At 45.4% G+C, this 21,579-nt stretch overlaps 1 protein-coding gene across 1 annotated transcript; it reads right to left on the reverse strand.

Moving 5' to 3' along the window:
• Positions 1–2,966: 2,966 nt before the first annotated feature.
• Positions 2,967–21,222, reverse strand: LOC132207549 (procathepsin L-like). Its single transcript, XM_059643502.1, has 7 exons — positions 21,109–21,222; positions 19,857–19,979; positions 18,699–18,846; positions 13,554–13,777; positions 9,400–9,562; positions 5,041–5,143; positions 2,967–3,300 (listed from the first exon to the last, which is right to left on the reverse strand). Exons 1-7 carry the CDS (start codon positions 21,220–21,222, stop codon positions 3,201–3,203), a joined length of 975 nt encoding a protein of 324 aa, XP_059499485.1. The 3' UTR covers positions 2,967–3,200.
• Positions 21,223–21,579: the final 357 nt, after the last annotated feature.

Consider the following 21,579-nt stretch of genomic DNA (forward strand, 5'->3'; position numbering starts at 1 on the left):
ATGGGCTCTATTTACATGGCTTGCTGCAGCAGAAAGGTGGCCGATATCATCAAAGACCCACTGCACCCTGGTAATGTTCTCCTACAACCTCTTCTCTCAGCAGAAGTTATAGAATACTGAACACATGCACAAGCAAGTTCAGGAACAGCCTCTTTCTGGCTGTTATCAGACTGTTGAATGGATTCTAGTCTCAAATAATGTAACCTGCAATGTAATCCATATGTCTCTAAGTCTTTTTGATCTTCACGTCCTTTGCTTGTTGTGATCTGCCTGTTGCGCTTTGTAAACGAAGCTTTACACTGTATTTCAGTACACATGACAATAAAATCAATCCATCAAACTTCGGGCTTGAAAAGAAATGTCTAGCAAGATAGTAATGTGTTGGTTTTAATTTTCTACAATTCCTTTGATTCAGGGATGGTCTCATCATTATTGGGCGACAGTGAATTATCTTGTATATTCAAATATGGAGAATAGCAGAAGGCAGAGATCTACAGGTCAGTTAACTTAACGTCTATTGTAGGGAAAATGTTAGAAGCTATCAATAAAATCGATTAGAGCAAAGCACTTGGACATGATCAAGGTAATCAGGCAGATTCATGAGCCTGAATGGTCTGCTCCTGCTCCTAATTCATATTCTTATAGGACTTGACAGAGCGAATGTAAAAAGGTTGTTCACCCTTGTTGAGGAGTCTAACACCAGAAGGAAAAGTCTCAGAGTAACGGATGGTCTACTTATATCAGAGACAAAGAGAAATGTTTTCTTGGAGGGCAGTGAATATGTGGAATTCTTTACCAGAAAGGACTGTAAAGGCTTGGTCATTAAGTATATTCAAGACTGAGCTAGGCAGATTTCTTACAAAGTAAGGGATCAAAAATTATGGGGATAAGGCAGAAAAGTAAAATTGAGGAATATCAGAATAGTCATGATCTCACTGACTAGTAGAACAGATTGAATGGGCTGAATGGCCTAATTCTGCTCTCACATCTTATGGTATTGACTGTGTTAACTGCATGAAGTTGGAAAGCAGTGGAGCCTATCTGGGTGTCTTCACCAACACCAAACACTCATATGCGGTACTTGGAAAATCAGACTGTCAAAATCAGGCTGTTCTTGCCAGATCTGGTTCCAATCAAAACATGCTCAAGGATTCTTTTACTCTCAAGTTAAAAGGCAGCTTTGTGATGGCCAGGAATTGAACCTGCCTGGAAACTCAGCACTGCACCCACTGTTACCCAAATGCCAGCAGTAACTGTTATACAGCAATGTAATTCTGAATCATAACAGTAAAATAGTGCAGACACTACGGACGTGAATGAAAACAGAGCTGGAGAACCTCGACATGTCTGATGGCATGTATGGAGAGAGAAACAGAGTTAACGTTTCAGGCCCAACATGATTCTTTTTCTGCAGTCTGATCCGATGTCATGTTTTCTCCAATTCAAAACATGATAAAAAAAACAACTAGAATGATAATGATAGGAGGCCTAAAAACACAGTTTGCAAGATCCCCTCAGCTTGCCCAATTGTTAAAATGTTTCCACATGCCTGTGCAATATATTCCCTTCAGGTCCATATCCAATGCCCTTGTAGAAACCACAATTGAATCAGCCTCCTGCACGTATTCTCATTCAGAATGTAACTGTTTGTTGTGTAAATAATTTCACCACAACTTATTTTGTCTTTTCCAGTCATCTGAAATCAATATCCTTTGGTTCTCAACTCTACCCAGCGATGGGAACTGGTCTGCTCTGTGCTCTGTGTGGCCCGCTCTTGATTTGGACATTTCTATCTCATTCCCAGCCAAATGTCTCTCCTCATAGGTGAACTATGCCAGCCTATGCACAAAATTGAAATCTCTCTGCCCAGGAATATGATAAGCTGCACCTCCTGTCAAGCTTTGGTAGGATTCCTGCGGTGAAGTTCCAGAATTTGTCAGAAAACCTCAGTGGAGATTGAACAAGTGTTTAACCGTTGTTCATTGTGACTTTCTTGTTTTCAGTCTTTGGCTGTTGTGGCTTCACTAGGGCTCAGCACGTTAACAACTACGCGATTGGTTCCTGACAAGGTGGCTACACTTTAGGTGTGGACAATATGGATAAAGCATCCAGTCTGCCTCACTCTCACTCTCTCCAGTTAGCTCAGTTGGCCAGAAAGTTGGTTTGCGTCACAAAGTGAAACCAACAGAATGGTTTTAATTCCCAGACCAGCTGAGGTTACCAAGAAGGACTATCCTGCTCAATCTCTCCTGAAAACTGAAGCACAGTGGCTCTCAGGTGAAACCACCACCAGCCAAGATAGAGCCAGCTATGGCCCAGTCAGACTGAGGTGACTTTAGTTAACACACATTGTTGAACATAACGTATAAAATAAGCCTTCATAAAATGCTCCCCAAATAACAAACATTTTCTCCTGTTGCAGAGTAAAATTCCTGAGGCTGAATAAATTTCAGGAAAATCAGAATGCTTCCTTTTCCTATGCTAACTCCCTTAATCACGTCACTCCCACCCTAAGTTACATGTCTGAACTCAGGAATAGTAGTGTTTTGTCATATTTAAACTGCTCAGTTTTCCTGCAGTTCTGCACAATGTCATTTGCTACCAATGACTGGTTGAAATCACATGTTAGCCCTTGTCTGAACTGATCTCATAGGGAGAATGCCAGTCTACAGTCTGGCCAGATTAAACTGTTCCCAGGGGGTTCTTGGGTGGACTCAATTCAGTTAAACCTGAGTCTTGCCAGTTGCATGTATTCACCAATTGTACTGGTGTCAAAAACAGTCTTTTTTTAATGTTCTGTGCATTTGTCCATATCATGTTAGGACACTAGATTTTAAAGCAATCCAGACAGTTTATTGGGCACAGACAAATTTGTTTCTTTGGAACAAACACACTCTCGAAGTGATTGCTGGCAGTGTTTATTATATCGCTCAACATCAGCAGTACATTCAGGTTATTGTCTCTCCACAAGCTGGAGAATGTAGACACTCAGATGTTACTGTGGTTACATGCATCAAACACAGAATGATATTAACCTTTTATGTGAAGCTATAGAAATGTGCAGAAGCTGATATTATCCCACTTTTCAAATTGCAGCAGGCAGCTAAAGCAATGGCATCGAATGAGTCGACATCAGCAGAAATGGTTCCCTCATTCTTTCAGGTGGGGTTCAATGAAGCTTTGGTTTCACACATGGCTCCTTACACGATGGGATAGAACATATAGCTGGCAATCCCACAGTTATTCCCTTTGTCCTTAGACATTCTGATGTATCCTTTTTCACCCCAGGATGTTCCCCAACTGAAAAATAAGAAGATAAATTGATGTCGGAATCAAACTTCTGTTGTAGAGGCATATGTGGAGAGCCAGCTGCTTTAACACTGGGATCCGATTGAGATGATTTTAGGGGCTGGATTCTTTCCTAGCACCTGGAATTATCTGAGCCAGATAATGAGTTGTGAAGATTACTGTACATTAGCCTGGAAGGATTCAATTTTGCTATTTTGCACAAGTTGCTAATCTGTACAGTGAGTTTAGACTCACTACAAACTTTAACATGGCATGAGGGTAACCTCTGTAAAAAGAATCAGGCCCAGCTGAAGCAGGTGTGTGGGAAATAGGGTCGAGTGAGATCAGTGACTGTTGTCTCCTGGAGATTGCCTGCATGCCTTTTGGAGGAGGAGAATTTCTCAGTGATTTTTACCATCATCTTCTGAGATTGCCTGCCACAGGAGACTGTCTGAGTGGAAAATGATTCGATGGTGCAGGTTACCCAGTGTCTCCTGGTACTACAAGCACTAAAAAAAAACCCAGACTCACCAAGCTATTCTACTTCTCACCTATCCCTTCCTCCCACCTCAAGCCGCACCTCCAATTCCTACCTACTAACCTCATCCCACCCCCTTGACCTGTCTGTCTTCCCTGGACTGACCTATCCCCTCCCTACCTCCCCACCTATACTCTCCTCTCCACCTATCTTCTTTTCTCTCCATCCACGGTCCGCCTCCCCCTCTCTCCCTATTTATTCCAGAACCCTCTCCCCAACCCCCTCCGTGATGAAGGGTCTAAGCCCGAAACGTCAGCTTTTGAGCTCCTGAGATGCAGCTGGGCCTGTTGTGTTCATCCAGCTCCACACTTTGTTATCTCTACCACCCATTACATCCTGGCACTATCCACCTTATCAAAGCATAATGTGTTTTGTTTTAAGCTACACATGTGCTATTTCCTCTGGGCCTCTAGGAAATGTAGAAATGTAGAAATGCGCGTGTGTGTGTGTGTGTGTGTGTGTGTGTGTGTGTGTGTGTGTGTGTGTGTGTCTACTCACTGCGCCACAGGACATCTTTCTTCAAGCGTTCTGTATCCAATCTGACTTGAAAATTTTCGCCAGCCCTGTGAATACCTCTTCCAATCCTAATTTTAATGATTGTAATGCTGTCAGCCAGCTGGCCCTCATAGAATATGAGTTCCCTGATTGGGGCTTGTTAACCTGGTCCAATCAGGGAGTCCTGACTGCCATATTAAAAGCGTGAGCCTCAGAGATACTGACACTTTGGTGCCAGACTCTGTGCGAGGCAGTACTTCAGTCAAGGACTATGCAGGTGTAAAGAAAGGGTCACTTAGTGGCCGGATGCCAGCTTCTGGAGTTATTTCAGATATCATTTCAGATGGCACTACAATTCACCCTTCACCTCCAGGTAAACACAGTGTGCTGTGTTGGTTAAACATATACACAGGCTGCAGCACAGAGACAGGAAATTCACTCTGTGTCAGTGTTCATACTCCACATAACTCCCCTCCCATACACCTTCCTCTAACCCTGTCACCACCTCCTTCTGTTCCTTCACCCCCCCCCCCTTTCACCTCCTCCTTCCTCTTTAATATATCTGTGTCATTCAACTCAACCACTTCTCATGGTAATAGTTTCCCCATTGCCAGACCACTCTGGGTAATGGCTACTTTAAATGAGCTTTGAGAGTAAACCCAGTGCTCGTGTCGCTGCCTCAGATCTGTTCAGTTGTTTGTTGCTTATAGAGTATATACCTGTTTTTAACCAGCCAATAGTTCATTCCATTCTCAGTTCCAAATCCAACCGTCAGCACTGCATGGTTTGCGGGGTGTTTGCAGTCTTGATCATAGTAAACTCCTGTATGGAGACACACATTGCACATGCTTAATTGTAAAATGTTTAATTAATTTTACTTTACCTTTGATTATTGAACACTGTCACGTTTTCTTCATCAACGATCTTCCAGTTGACAGTCCTCACTCCTTGACATTGCTTTCATTCAATTTTATCAATGTTTCCCAATGCCCTCAACTCTGCCACTCACACCTCCTCGTGACATAGCTCTTAGATTCCAAGTTATATAGCACAGAAACAGATCCCTCAGTCCAACTTGTCCATGTCAACCAGATATCTTAAATGAATCTAGTTCCACTTGCCAGCATTTGGCACTTATCCCTCGAAAGCCTTCCTATTCATGTCTATATCTAGATGCCTTTTAAATGTTGTAATTGTACCAGCCTCCACCACCTCCTCTGGAAGCTCATTCCATACATGCACCACCCTCTCCATTGAAAAAGTTACTCTTTAGGTCCCTTTTCACCTGCAGTTTTGGGCTCCCCATGGATCAGAAATTGGCTAGCTGGAAGAAGACTGAGAGTGGTGGTTGATGGGAAATTTTGGGGCCACTGCTGTTTGTCATTTTTATAAATGACCTGGATAAGGGCGTAGAAGGATGGGTTAGTAAATTTGCGGATGACACTAAAGTCGGTGGAGTTGTAGATAGTGCGGAAGAATGTTGCAGGTTACAGAGGGGCATAGATAAGCTGCAGAGCTGGGCTGAGAGGTGGTAAATGGAGTTTAATGCAGAAAAGTGTGAGGTGATTCACTTTGGAAGGAGTTGCAGGAATACAGAGTACTGGGCTAATGGTAAGATTCTTGGTAGTGTGGACGAGCAGAGAGATCTCAGTGTCCATGTACATAGATCCCTGAAAGTTGCCACCCAGGTTGATGGGGTTGTTAAGAAGGTGTACAGTGTGTTAGGTTTTATTGGTAGAGAGATTGAGTTTCAGAGCCACAAGGTCACTTTGCAGCTGTACAAAACTCTGGTGCGGCCACACTTGGAGTATTGCATACAGTTCTGGTCATCGCATTATAAGAAGGATGTGGAAGCATTGGAAAGGGTGCAGAGGAGATTTACCAAGATGCTGCCTGGTCTGGAGGGAAGGTCTTATGAGGAAAGGCTGAGGGACTTGAGGCTGTTTTCATTAGAGAGACAAAGGTTAAGAGACGACTTAATAGAGACATTCAAGATGGTCAGAGATTTAGATAGGGTGGACAGTGAAAGCCTTTTTCCTCGGGTGGAGATGGCTAGCGCGAGGAGACATAGCTTTAAATTCAGGGGTAATAGATATAGGACAAATGTCAGTGGGAGATTCTTTACTCAGAGAGTAGTAAGGGCGTGGAATACCCTGCCTGCAACAGTAGTGGACTCGCCAACTTTAAGGGCATTTAAATGGACATTGGATAAACATATGGATGATAATGGAATAGTGTAGGTTAGATGGGCTTCAGATCGGTTTCTCAGGTCGGCGCAACATTGAGGGCCGAAGGGCCTGTACTGCGCTGTAATGCTCTATGTTCTACCCTGGGGAAAAGACCTTGGCTATTCACCCTATCCATGCCCCTCATGATTTTATAAACATCTATCAGGTCACCCCTCAGCCTCCGACGCTCCAGGGAAAACAGCCCCAACCTACTCAGCCTCTCCCTGGAGCTCAAAACATCCAATACCAACAACGTCCTTTTTAAATATTTTCCAAGTTCTTTCATGTTTAACTACATCTTTCCTATAGCAGCGAAGACAGAATTAAACACTGTATTTCAAAAGTGGCCCCACCAATGTCCTGTATGGACACAACATGACCTCCCAACTCCTTTACTCAATGTTATGATCAATGAGGGCAAGCATGCCAAATGCCACCTTCACTGTCTTATCTGCCTGTAAATCCACTTTGAAGGAACTATGCACCTGCGCCCCTCACCTTCTTTGTTTGGCAACACTCTCTAAGGCCCTACCATTAACTGTATGTGTTTCTTTACTTTCTTTACTTTTCTCATTTTCACTCCTTTTGGCATTGCACCACGAACCCTTTTCACATTTCATCTCCTTTGTTCCACCCTATCACAGAGCTTCCCTTTTCTCTTTTCCAACTGGAAGTCCTGTCTTGATTACATTCTTCCAATTCCTACAACTTTTGCTGATGTCTTTGTGTCAATGATCGCCATTGCCTGCATTCCCATTTGGTTTTGCTGCCATACATCAGAATATTGCAGCAGCTCTGGGCTCTGATCACTGTGTTTCTGGGGTGTAACTTGCTGAACCTCTCACTTCCACCACATACATTGTACCAATCAACTGAGCGCAGACAGTCTACTAAAATCTGTGACAAGCCTTGCACCCAGCTCACACTTCCTGCAAGTGCAAAAGGAAAGGAACACTTGCACTTATATCGCACTTTACCCAGCACCAGATGTCTCGATGTGCTTTGTAGCCAGTGAACTGCTTTGAAATATAAGCACTGCTGTGATATAGGAAATGGAGCAAACAATATGTGCATAGCAAGCCCTGACAGTGAACATGGGGAGAGGGCTGTGGGCCACAGATTTGGTTCCATAGCATCCTCGGTTTTTGGAGCTTGGTTTGGTCTCCGACTGTGTGTAACACCAATTGGATGCTATCTGTGCTAACAGGTTCTCTTAACCACACACACACACACACACACACACACACACACACACACACACACAAACTCTCTCTCTCACTCATTCACACACACACACACACACACACTTGCACTCACTCACTCACACGCGCGCACACACACACACACACACACTCTCACTTATTCACACGCACACACTTGCACTCATTCACACACATTCACCAAACTCTCACACACAGTCTCACACTCTCACACACACAAACACTCACTCACACACTTTCACTCAGACTCACACTCTCACTCATTCATACATAACTCACTCACACACACACACTCACACACATACTCTCACACACAAACTCACACTCACTCTCACTCACACACACTCTCACTCATTCACACACACACACACACACACACACACACACACAATTTAACTTATTCACACACACACACAGACTCTCACTCATTCACATACGCACACACTCACACACTCTTACTCATTCACATTCACCCGCACTTACACTCATTCACACACACTCACTCTCACATGCACACACACTCAATCAGACACACACACAGTCTGACTCACTCTCTCTCTCACACACACACATGCTCCCTCACAAACACACAGAGTCACACACACTCACGCACACACACACACACACACATGCACACACACACGCACACACACGCACACACACAGTCACACTCACTCATTCTTACTCTCACGTACTGTCTCTCGTGTGCTGCCACCATCTCTCACTCTCCCGGGATTAGGAAGGACCTCCACATCGCACTATTTAACACAATCATTAAGTATTTTCCAGTTTGTTGCTGGTTAATCTCCTCTGGCTCTGGGTTGTGCTGTGGCAGTGCTGAAGTGAGCAGGCTCCTTGAGCAGGTAACCATCCCCCATTGGCCACGGTTGTTGCAATTCCTGTCGAAGTGCCACATGAGAGGAGATTGAGAGAGGCCGAGAAACCCCTGCTGATGGTGCAGGGTGGGGAAGGAGGGGGTCTCTCAGCAGGAGGTCCAGGGATTTCTGCTTTCCTCCTAACCCAGGAACAATGAGTGTGCCATCTTCACTTTGCAAGGATGCCACTCATATTACTCGAACACCTCTGGTAAACAGCCCTGTAAATTTCATAGCAGGCCACGGATGGCATTGCCAGGGGCTGCGGAGCTGACTGTGGCCCGAATATTATTTTCACCACAGGGTTGTCTTTTAGTCGTGTGGACTGCTTTAAGTGGTGCCAGCCTCACACGTCCTTGTGCCCCAGTGCCAAGGTGTGCGTTCACCCAGCAGCATATCACCACTGAGGTGCACCTCACAGTCAGTTACATTAGTGACAGCACAAAATTTCCGAGCTGCCTTCACTGCAAAAAGGAGCGGGTAAATTTCCCATCGCCATTCCTGAGCTCAGTTTCCAATCTGATTGAAATTTAACCCCGTGGTGCCTGACAGCACTGGGCTGCCTGTAGCACGGGGTGGGGGGGAGGAGGGAAAAGCGTGAACAAAGGGGAGAGGTGTGGTCCATTGTAAACATCGAGACATTAATAACAAATTAGTTGTCAGGAAGTGTGTCTGTGGATTAATGATTTTTGGTATCTTTTCTTGAATTGTTAATAACCTGACTGATAAACATCATCCAGAATGCTGGGTCTTACCTTGTTCATAAAACTGGAAGGTCTTTAGGCCTGAATAAATCACAACAGAGATTGGTCCTACGTCTCTCACTGCTTTTGCCAAATTAATTTCGCCTTCTCTTATACGTTTACAGTTAATGATTCTGGCAACAATTTTAGTTCTGTGATGTCTGCAGAATCCAACCTAAATGTGAAAAATAAATGTTCATTCAGATCATGTTTAAGTTGTTTCCACTTCTGTTGACTCTTCTCTGCTTTCAGATTTTGGCTGCCACTTCCTTTCTCCAAAATCGGAAGGGTCCTTGCTAAATGTTGAAGAAAAGTTCAAAGTTAATGTTCACTAATACTTTGCAATACTTGTCTAGGTTTAAAATTGAGTCATAGAGCATGGAAACAGAATCCTCCTCCAACTCGTCCATGCTGACTAGATAACCTAATGTGACCTATTCCCATTTGCCAGCCTTTGGCCTTAAACCTTTCCTATTCACATAGCCATCCAAATGCCTTTTAAATGTTGTAATTGTACCAGCCTCCACCACCTCCTCTGGCAGCTCATTCCATACATGCACCACCCTCAGTGTGAAAATAGTTACCCCTCAGATCGTTTTTAGTATTGTTTTGTATCGATCATAATATTTATCAATCAATGCATTTGACACATTCTACATTGAGGTTAAACGAAGGGATTCAAAATAAATAGAAAAGTGGGGACTTGGAGAACATCATACTCAGCCTCGACAACTCGATTTGCCAATCAAACTTTCCCTCTGGCTAACTCATTCTGAAACTGCTTTGGAAAGTATTGAGCCCGTTTGGAATTTTCAGTCACCTCAAATGAAAAATGTTCTCACACTTCCAAAAATTAAGTCATTCAGATAAATCTTTCTCAAACAGTCCACAGTTTACAAAATTGAAGAATCTTTGGATTACAACTCATTCTTTTTCGGCCTCTTCTCGGGTCCCTTTAAATCCTTCCCCTCTCGTCTCAAACCTATGCCCTCTACTTTTAGACTCCCCTACCCGAGGAAAAAGACCTTGGCTGTTCACCCTATCCATGCCCTTCACTATTTTATGAACGTTGATAAGGTCACCCCTCAGCCTCTGATGCTCCAGGGGGATAAAAGCCCCATGCCATTCGACTTCTCCGTATAAATAAAACCCAGTCCCCAGCAACATGCTTGTAAATCTTTGCTGCATCCGCTCAAATTTAACACATCCTCCCTATAGCAGCACAACCAAAACTGTATGAAGTGTTCCAAAAATGGCCTCACCAACGTCCGCTCAAATTTAACACATCCTCCCTATAGCAGCACAACCAAAACTGTATGAAGTGTTCCAAAAATGGCCTCACCAACGTCCTGCTGAGACTAGTCCTATGATGTCCCGAGTCCTACATTCAATGTTCTGAGCAATCATGGCAACTGTGTCCCCAGCACCTTCCTCTCCATCCTATCTGTCTGCAATTCCACTTCCAAGGAACTATGCACCTGCTCCCCTCGGTCTCTTTGTAGCATCTTGCACCTTGGAAATGATGGAGTATTTTGATTTCATTTCCCGTTTCTGTGTTTCAATGAAAACTGGACAATCGTAAATGTGGCAGCTATTGCAGAATGTTCCTCTTGTCTGATGGAGTGAAAATTTTGGTCCATGACTTCTCACCAATACTGCAGTTTAGTGCAGCTTTAGAAACACAGGGCAGGATTTAATGCCTCTCCTGGGGTGAGGCTGCTGCTGGGAGGATGTACTTACATTGGTGGGGGCACATGGCAGGAGGGAATTCTACCTTCACCCTGATTAAATCCAAGCTGGATTAGAATGTGAATGGCCTTCCTGTCACATTGCTAATTTCATCATGCATCAGTTCACAGCATGTAGCTATGACTGACTGTATCGGCATTTATTGCCGTTTTAGACTTGTTTTGGAAAAGGTGGAGATGAGCTGCCCTCCGGAACCATTGCGGAATATTTGATAGGTGCACTCACCATGCTTTTAGAGAGGGAGTTCAAGGGTTTTGCCCCAGGAGCAGTGAAGGAATGACAATGCATTCCCAAGCCAGAATGGTGCTTGGTGTGAGGGCAATTTGTGGTGGCGGTGTTCCCAAGTATTTGCTGCCCTTGTCCTTCTTGATGGAATTGGCCATGATTTGGAAGGTACTGCCTCCAGCCCGGAGGTACATTTCTGCAGTGCACCTTGTAGAGAGTACATACTGCTGCCACTTTATGATGGTAGTGGAGAGAGTGAATATTTGTGGATGCAGTGCTAGTCAGGTAGCCTGGATTGGGTCCGGCTTCTTCAGTGCTGCTGGAGCTGCACCTGTTGAGGTGTGTGAAAGTGTTCCATCACTCCTATGACTTGTGTTTAGTTGATGGAAAGGCTTCGGGGATGTTGATAGTGGGAGGCTCAGTGATGCTGGTATTATTGGATGGCAAGGAATGATGGTTAGGTTCTCTCTTGTTGGAGTTGGTCATTACCTAGCTCTTGTGTTGTGAGAGCGCGTCCCCCCGCACCCCCTAACCCTCCATCAGGACCAATACATGCCCTCGGGTTGGTGTTGTAAGGACAGTCACTGTCTCCCTGTTAAACAGGACCGCTGGCCTCAGGCTGGTAATGGCCGCTCCTTGGGCCTTTCATCTGGGAGGAGCACTGCTGGTGTGCCGGTCAGTGCCTGAGTGACAATAAATCCTTTGGGACCTTCATGAAAAGAGGGGACTCTGGTTCTTGTTGACTCTCCAACCGGTGGGCAGGAGATCAGCATCTCAGTTAAACATGGCCATAGGGTTGGCTCAGAGTAACGTGATACCAAGTCACCACATCATTGACCCCTGTCATATGGAGAGAGTGCTACTTTTATCCAGTTGTTTCTTTTGCCAATGAGTGGCCGGCCCTGTGGAGAGCACAGTGCGAGGTCACATAGTGACCTCAGACTCTGCCTCACCTGTGACCTCAGGTTGTCTCAGGGAAAATAGAACAATGTTGAGCCAATTCCAAAAATAATCACAGCTCTGCTGGATAATAACACATGTATGGGTCATCTACAAGGAGCTCCAACATGAGGGTCTGGAGGAGCTGGGTGAAACATTTGAAGGGTGAACTGAAGAATCAGCTGAAGCTGTGTGATACTGAGACAAGCAGCTGGGAAATGCTTGCAAAAGGCAGATCACAATGACACCCAATACAGAGGGACAAATGTGATGTGAAGAAATATCAACAGAATACAACAGTGGCTTCTGGTGAAACAACATCTGCACAAAAAGCAAGCTACAAAAATATTCACCCAAGGGCAGGCTCGAGCCATGTTGTGTCTTCATTCCACCCCAGTATTTACAGACTGGCCATAGACGGAGCCAAATAGTTTGCACATCAAATGAGCCTTCTCACCAAACAGTAATAACTGTGCACAGGTCACACTTTAAACTTAATTGTTTCATTTTTATGTAAATTGCAGCTTAGATTGGAGTCACTGACTGGCTTGATTGGACACATGGGAGAAGCAGACAGAGTAAAATAATTTCCTCTAGTCTTAACACTTTAGTCTTTCTGCAGTAACTGTTGTACTGGATGGTGTGTATTCCCAGATCAAGTACAGAACTTGCTGAATGATCTAGAGATAACACAGCGTGGAGCTGAAGGAACACAACAGGCCAGGCAGCATCAGATGAGCAGGAAAGCTGACGTTTCACGAAGAAGGGTCCAGATCCGAAACATCAGCTTTCCATCTCCTCTGATACTACCTGGCCTCTACCCCCACACTGCGTTATCTCTGCCTCCAGCATTGGCAGTTCTGAATATTTCATGCTGAATGATCTGATGATTCAGCTGACTGCCACATCAACATACTGGCTCACAGAATTGTGAGCAGCAAGACCCAGGAATGGAAATACCCTTAACTCCTCATTCACATTGCCTGAGAGCAGGAGGTGTCGAGTGAGGATTTAGGAGATCATTACAAGATAAGGGAGAAATGAGAGGGAGAGCTGGCCTTGTCCTGAAAGGTGATATTCAGACTGCTTTCACAGTGCCACTGGCAGAAACCTGGGAGCAGATTCTCAAGGAAGGATTGATCCAGAGTCGGGTGCCAGCTTCCATTCAATTAGCACTGGGTTACACTGCTAACCATGAATGCTGAAAACAGACTGTACCTGGTGAATTTGAAAGACATTTAAAAGAAATTTACCTGTCCTGTGTAAGGGTAGGCCTCAGCAGAGTTGATGCCTCTTCTTCTAATCAGATATCGAAAGGCTCTCGCTAGCAATCCACCACGACATCCACCATTTCCTTTGTCACAATCAATCAGGCTCTGTTCACTCAGAGAAACCAGTCTTCCATACGTCTTTGCCCACTGTCCTTCAACAGCACCAAGTGCACTGAAAGCCCAGGAAGCACGACATTGTTGCTGGTAATGAGAGAAATACAACAATATTAAAACATTCTGATGTAAAAATAATATCCACTTTCCATCTCCTCTCAGGTGGCGTACAGTCTCACACTGATGCTATGAGTCATTCTGTTTGATGAGGTCTTTCAGAATCACACGGGATGAGTGGGTGCCTGTGTACCAGGGTTCAGGGGGCATTGCTCTTTGGAGAAGCAGCATCATTGACAGCAGAATAACTTTGGAAGAGATTAGGGATGGAGTCAGGAATACAGTAATTCACCACTGCCTGTGATCCAGGGTTAAATTCAGTTTGGATAATAGTCTCTCTGGGGGCTGTAAGAATCATTTGCGAATTTTGACAACTTCAACCAACTTCCTGTTAAGCCTCACATCAAGGGGAAAGAAATGGACAAACGTTGACATGAAATTAACAATCTGACTCTGAGACATAAGGATGCTGCAGTGGAAGATGGAAATGTTGGACTGGTGCAGGATTCAATGTTTTTTTGAGAGGGAATTTAAACCACATTGTTGGTGAGGAATAAAGGGGAACACCACAGAGCCAGCTGTGTACAGTCAATGGCGCCCAGCACCACAGGCCATCCCTCTAACCTGGCAAATCCCTATCCTTCTCTGAGCCATGGTGAGTTGCTCTTTCAATGGAGCTATGTAAGAACCAACTTGCTTTTCTGCACTTGTGCATTCTTGGAGTAATTTACCACAAATTGATTAATTAAAACCTGTATTCTCCAAGATTGCAATGCTGACCGAACTAAACAGACAAGTATATTTGGCTTCTGAATAGCATCTCACTCTACATTTTCTGTTTTTGATGAGTGGTGAGATGATTTTCTCTCTTGGCAGTGCTGCGTTGTAAATTAAGAGGGGTTATCGATTGTGAAATGCCTTGTTAAATGTTCAACTTGTCGCCTGATGAAGGGTCTAGGCCCGAAACGTCAGCTTTTGTGCTCCTAAGACGCTGCTTGGCCTGTTGTGTTCATCAAGCCCCATACTTTGTTATCTTGGATTCTCCAGCATCTGCAGTTCCCATTATCTCTCATCATTCAGTTTCCTCTCTTACCAAATGAGTTTGATAGCAAGGAAACATGACATGGCATTCAGAGAGGGGACCTGATGGATGCAGTTCCCAGATTGTTCCAAAGGTCCTCATTGCTCCATCAGATCAAACAGCATCGCAAGGTACTATGTACAGGCTCCAGCTGCAGATGCCCCACACTGATGGACATTGGCGTCTCGTATTTGCGAGCCACTGAATACCATGATGGCACCTCCCTGTTGCACTTGCTGGCAGCTGTGGGAGCACAAATGTGGAGTGAAGGGTGTACTTGCAACTGGCTTAGGAAAGGTGCTGCAGGTCAAGACACCCAGCTCACAGACTGGACCAAGGTACATCGCAGGTACGCCAAGGGCAGCCTCTGATACCAGTCCAGAGGACTGGCCACAGCCAGGGGGTGTCCCTGCCTTTGTGGTCCATAGACTGGGCCACACAGGTCCTGTGGCTCCATCGTGACCAGTCTGTGTGGGAAGCGGGTGGGGGACTAACACGGTCAGGGAGATGTACAGCTAATCAGCCAGGGGTCAGGGCGTTTCTAGTCAGGGACTGTTCAGTTAGTTTGTGGAAGGGAGTCAGGCACAGGCAATCTGTTACGTCCGTCCAGAGATGAACTGAGGAGGAAATGGGTGCTGCGGTTCAGGGACAAGGGGTCTGCTGCCATGAGAAGAAGACTTTGTAATTCTTCAGGACTGGGGGCTATAGGTTGGGTGTGGGGGATAACAGTTGTGAAGGGAGCGTGGGTGGTAACTATCTGCAATAGTCGATACAATAAATCTTGAATGGGAAGGGAGTCATGTGATGGAGGCTTCGATCATAGGAGCAGACTGGCTTCTTTAAGGCCCTTTAAAGGAGACAACATTTCACATGGAGCCATGATCTGTAGAAGACACGGGTCTGTGCGGTTTGTAATCCCCGGCCATTCAGATTCATTGGCCCCGTGTGTGTTGCACTCCTCCCTGTCCAGAGATCGCTGACCAACTCCGTGGCACCAAAACTGTTGGACACAAAGGCCGGGGAAAGCAATAAGGAAGTTGTAGGATGAGGGACGATGGTTTGGAGCAGCACACACACTGACCTCTGTACACATTGTTCTTCTTGCTTCCCCATTTTGCACAGGCTCTCGACACAGACATTGATCTCGTGTGATCATGAAGTTGGGCTTCATGCTGGTTACAGTTACATTCAGACCTCCCTCCACAGAGTGAGAAACAGCCAAATGTGAGGTCAAAAAGGTGCCATTGATAGAAAAGTACAAAACCAGGTACTGTGCATTGTCACCCTTGCCACCGAGGGTCCTTTATCTTCTCTGTCCCCCAGTCACTCTGACGTAGTGTACTCCTGGCCCCTGAGTGTGCTCATTGGCACAAGCTGTTAGCCCTGGAGGTTCACTCACTCAACCTCAGGGCAGTTATGCCTGGGGGGTTTGGACAATGCTGAGCAGAATGGGGCAAACAAGATGGAGGTGGAGGGCGCAACCATCTCTGAGACACCCTCTGTGTGGTCTTTGGGGAGACCTCTATGTGCTTCTTCCTCCAGCTGAGCACTGCCCTTATTTCCTGTGAGGAGGAACGGGCACTTCAACTGCATGCCTGAGGACCAGTGGGCAATGGGCATTTCGACTGTGTGCCTGAGGACCAGTGGGCAATGGGCATTTCCACTGTGTGCCTGAGGACCAGTGGGCAATGGGCATTTTCACTGTGTGCCTGAAGACCAGTGGGCAATGGGCATTTTGACTATGTGCCTCAGGACCAGTGGGCAATGGGCATTTTGACTGTGTGCCTGAAGACCAGTGGGCAATGGGCATTTCCACTGTGTGCATCAGGACCAGCGGGCAATGGTGTGTGCCTCTGTAGAGCCAACAGTGAGGGTGCTGGGCACTGGTTCTCCATGGTGACTACCAACTGGTCCCTGGAGGGTGTGGAGATCACTACCTTGGGCATCTGGGCTCACAGAGAGTATCCGCACTCCTGCAGCCTCTGCCTCTCACATCCCTGCCTGCTGCTCCTGCCCCTCCATGTGGATGATTGCTGACACCACTGGCTCCTCTCCTGTCGCTGCCTGGTCTCAGGGGGCTGAAGGAGCTGTCTCAGTGAGGTGCTCACCAGATTGTGCTCCCACACCCTCTGATGCTTACATCCTCATGAAGCTGGGGGAGAGTGCTGGAGGGGGCCTTGCTGATGTTTTCTCTCAGACCTCTACTTTCCTCCTTAGAAATCAAGGAGGTGTCTCCTTTCCCTATGGAGCTGTGGAGATGCTGACGGTATCCACAAATCCTGAGGGAGAAGGTGCTGTGACCAGTGGATAGACATAGTGTGCAGTGAATGAGGCTGACAGAGGGTTTAACAGGAGAGCTGGACTGGAGCGAAGAGTGATATTTACTCAGTTGATGGGATCTGGATGTTTCATGATCTCAGTCTCCTCCTGTGATGGGCAGGAGTCACTCCTGGTAGGAGCTGAGGAATCTAATGACAGGTACCTCTACACCAATCCAGGAGCTGCCTGTCCTGGTAGTGGCCTGTTACCTCCTGGAATGAGAGAAAGGGTGAGACTGAGTGAGATGATTATGGGTGGCATGGATGTTGATACAGGTCAGGAGGTGTTTCTGAGGTGTTGAGGAACTAGTGCAGTTGCCACATTGGTTTGTGAGATGGCAAAGATGTTAGTGGCAGTGCATGAGTCTGGGTGGGAGGTGGGTGCAGTGGCGGGGGTAGAGTGAGTGGGAGGTCGCAGAGATTGTGGCACACCCCATTCTTATGGCACTGTGGCTGTTCCACTGAACCACTGAGATGGTCCTACTGGAGTGGCGATCTTGGACCAGGCTGCCAACATCTGCCAAAATGGCCTCCTCTGGGAACAGGACAGAACTCCTTCTCACTGACCCCTTGACCGGGATATGCTCCCTGTCAGAGAATTCCAAGGCCATCTTCCCTTCTCTGGCACCTTCAGAACATGTTCCTGGCTGACCAGGGAAACTTTGGGATTCTAGTCCTTGTGTGGCTACATAGCAGCCTCGTCTTGATGGCTCCAGTCCCAGGATTCTGGTCTTTCAGCAGATACCTATTGACTTGCTCCAGGAAAAATGTGTGGGAAGATGGGGCTAGAATTGGACATGAGGAATGTCATAGCTGTGATGATGCAGTTAACACGGTGGCTTTGATAAGATACGGTGAGAAATCTCACTGAGCCTTGTGGTGGTATCCCTCCTGAACATTCGAAGTCACTCACACTTTGTGAAAAAAAGTATGATCTGGTCTTATGTAGCTCCCATACGTACACAACACTTCACACTCTAACCAGCAGATTCTGCCCTCCTGTGGACTGTATAGAAAACAGCTTTGTCTGCTTGGAGAGAATGATTGGCACAGGTTCAAGGTGCAGCGCACTGAAGTGTGACTGTGGGTTTACAAGCTGACTTGTAGAGCACATGTTCAAATATTGTCTGCAGGAGACTGGACAGGGTCTCACAGGGAAGCTTGAGAGTGCAGCTTGGAACCTTGTCGTTGTTGAGTTGTGTTAAATGGGATCCGAACTTTTATCATGTTAGAATTGTACTAGTAGACGTGAATTTTAAAATTTATCCTAACATCCTAATTTGTTTTTGAAATAAAACATTTCTAGTCTCTTCGAGTAAAAGAATGAACATTAACATCACTTACACACACCATGCTCCTATGCCTGACCACAACCAATGCCCAGAAACAACTGCAACAAGGAACAGGGGAATCATTTACAGGCAAATAAGATCTAAAATTCAAACTGAGCCTTTCTTAATTGTTTCTACAAGCACACCATAACTCCCAAAATTTTCAGAAATTAGTGTATACAGTTAATAATCAGGAGGAGGATTTATTCTGATTTTTACCTGTTTTTTTTTACTGGAGTAACTAAACCTTTTTTACGCCAGTCAACAGCTTCACCTTCATTAATTTCATCTCTTTCATCAACTTCTGGTGCAGTCAGGTTATCAGCATCAATTTGGACCATTCCACTCACGAGTTCATTAAACTCTTCATTGGTCTAGAAAGTCAAGCAGATTCATGAAATGGAGGTAGTGTAGGAGGAGGGTCAATAACCTCACAGAGCTACATTCCACACATTCACTGAGTTTAACACAAAGTGAGATGAAAGCAGTGCTGGCACTCCTTCCTCGTGTTTAATGTTTGACTGAATGAAAAAGAAGGGGCCATCTATTTCTTTCCAGTCCTGTATAAACATGGGTGGGGAGCCTGAGGGTGGCTCGAGTATCTCTGATTGGTGGTCCATCGACCAAAACAGCAGCAGTTTTTATATCTTTGTGAAGGTTCATGAGAATAATCCCTGGGAAGAAGGGAGTTATCACCAGAGAAAATGTCAAACAGGCTGGAGCCTTGAATCACTGAAGATGAGGAGAACAAGTGCTGGTCTTACAGAAACATATCAGATTCTGAGGAGATTGACAGGGTGGTGGTGAGAGGATGTTTTCCTTGATGGGGGGAGTTTCAAACCAGGGGCTGGGGTGTACAATGCAGATTGTAACTCAGACACCCAGCCATTGTGATGGGCAGAATCCATGAGGACTCAATAACACGAGTTGTTTGTATTCATAGCGTGAGTGTGTCCCATAAAGACAGCTCACACCAACGAGCACTGTTTAGTGCAATTTAATAATACAGAATCTGAACATGGAGATGAGGAGGAATTGCATTATTCAGAGGATTGTTAGTTTTTGGAATTCTCTTCCCCAGAGAGACATGGAGGCTGGAGTCACTGAATATATTCGAGTTGGAGAGAGATGGATTTTTGATTTACAGTGAAGTTCCGGGTAATGGAAGCATGGAGTGGCGAAGAAGGGATATGGAGCTGTTGAATCCCATGCCTAGATTGTGATCACAATCCAGTCAGTCACTGAGTATACTGAATGGTAGATTCAGCGTGAGGGACGAAGTGGCCAACTCTTGCTTCAGCTTCTTGTTATAACTTTACACCAGTTTCACAATTTCACAATGACTGGCATTGAACAGATCTCAGATGAAACGTCTTGTACACACCAGATCTCCAAACTGGTTCATTCCCACAGTAAATGTGTGTTTCCCCATCGAGTACTCCAGGTTATGTTGTTCGATGTATCTCATATTGTTCTCCCAGACCATTCTCCTGTCGGCCTCTTCATCCTGAATAAAGACATTAAGCCAATCAGGCTCCAGCATCTTTCATTCATAAAATTAAACAGTAGCTTTAAAAATCCCTGTGTGAAACCTGAAATAACATTTTGCAGTTGGGTTTCTATCCTCCCAACCAGATCTGAAAAATATCAGTCAGGTTCGCCCCACACTGCTCCCCACCCACCAAAAAATAAATGCACACACAGCAAAACTTGTTTAGCTGCCAGTCTGAGAGATTGGTACTGAAAGTGAAGCAGAATAAAAAAAGCTGAACGGGAGGCTGGTTTGATACCCCCTCAGTGACGAGATTGAAAATGGACACACTCTACATCTCGCCACCTGCCCCCGTCCCAAGTGAAAGTAGTGTAGCAGCAGGCATGGGATTCAACAGCTCCATATCCCTGTGAACCTACTGAGGCCATTACATGGGCAATTACTACCCACTCAGAAACCTCGTCACCCTGTCGTGGGAGAGGCTTGCATCAAGCAGCCAGCTCAGTAGGTGAGGTTGGGCAGAGAGAGGGATGTATCTTTGAATGGGCCTCTGGGGCTGATCAGAAAGCTTCCCCTATGCCTCAACCTCCAGGGTGCCTTCCCATGATTAAAACCAAAAGAACTGTGGATGCTGTAAGTCAGGAATAAAAACAAGTTGCTGGAAAAGCTGGAGAAAAAATCAGAGTTAACGTTTCGGGTTTGGTGCTCTGCGGAAGGGTCACTGGACCTGAAACATTAACACTGAGTTTTTCTTCATGAATGCTGCCAGACCTGCTGAGTTTTTCCAGCAAATTCTGCTTTTCTGCCTTTCCACAATTGTCTCTTCAACACCAGGAATGGATTTGAATCTTCTCAAGCCATATCTGTGGTTTCTGTTGTGACTCCAGTGAAATGAGTTACACCAGGTCCTTGCTGTTTCACTATGAGTTTCATCAATCCCCTCCTGGAATTAGAGACTGAGAGAATGCTGGTGGAGTTTCAGGATCTCAATTTCACTTCACATATCCCTTCCACCCAACAGGTATCTCTTATTTACTGCAATTAAGAATTGTCAATATCTGTCATGTGTGTGCAATCCTTTCCTCTTTCTGAGTGAGCTGAGCATTTGGAATACACTTTCTCCCAGAGCACGTTCCCCTTTTACCTCAGTGTACTGTTTCTCATGCTGTGATTTCCAGTTCTTCCAGTCTTCATCCAGTGTTGAGGCCACAGCCAGGATAGACACGAGTCCACAGCCCAGAAACAGAGAGAACTTCATGATGGACAATCTAACAGAGCAAAACCAGTGGGTTTTAGACAGAAACTGGACAATATTCCAATTAGCTGTTTGGCAAAGTTACTCTGAGAGAGAAACAATACAAATAGTATCCTCGTCCATCAAATGCTGAAACTTTTATGCATCCCAATGATACGCTCAATGGTACAATGATACAATGATATACAATGATATGCAATGATAGAGAGTACTGTGATGACCAGTGAAGAAACAATTACTCAGAGAGCAATGAGATTAAAGGCTTATAGTATCCTGGATCTGATTGATTGTATCTGAAGGTTTTAGATGTAGCTGCTGCAGAGACAGTGGATACAATGGCTGCAATCTTATTTAGCTTCA

Source organism: Stegostoma tigrinum (genome assembly GCF_030684315.1).
Source record: "Stegostoma tigrinum isolate sSteTig4 chromosome 30 unlocalized genomic scaffold, sSteTig4.hap1 SUPER_30_unloc_2, whole genome shotgun sequence".
Taxonomy (NCBI): Eukaryota; Metazoa; Chordata; class Chondrichthyes; order Orectolobiformes; family Stegostomatidae; genus Stegostoma; species Stegostoma tigrinum.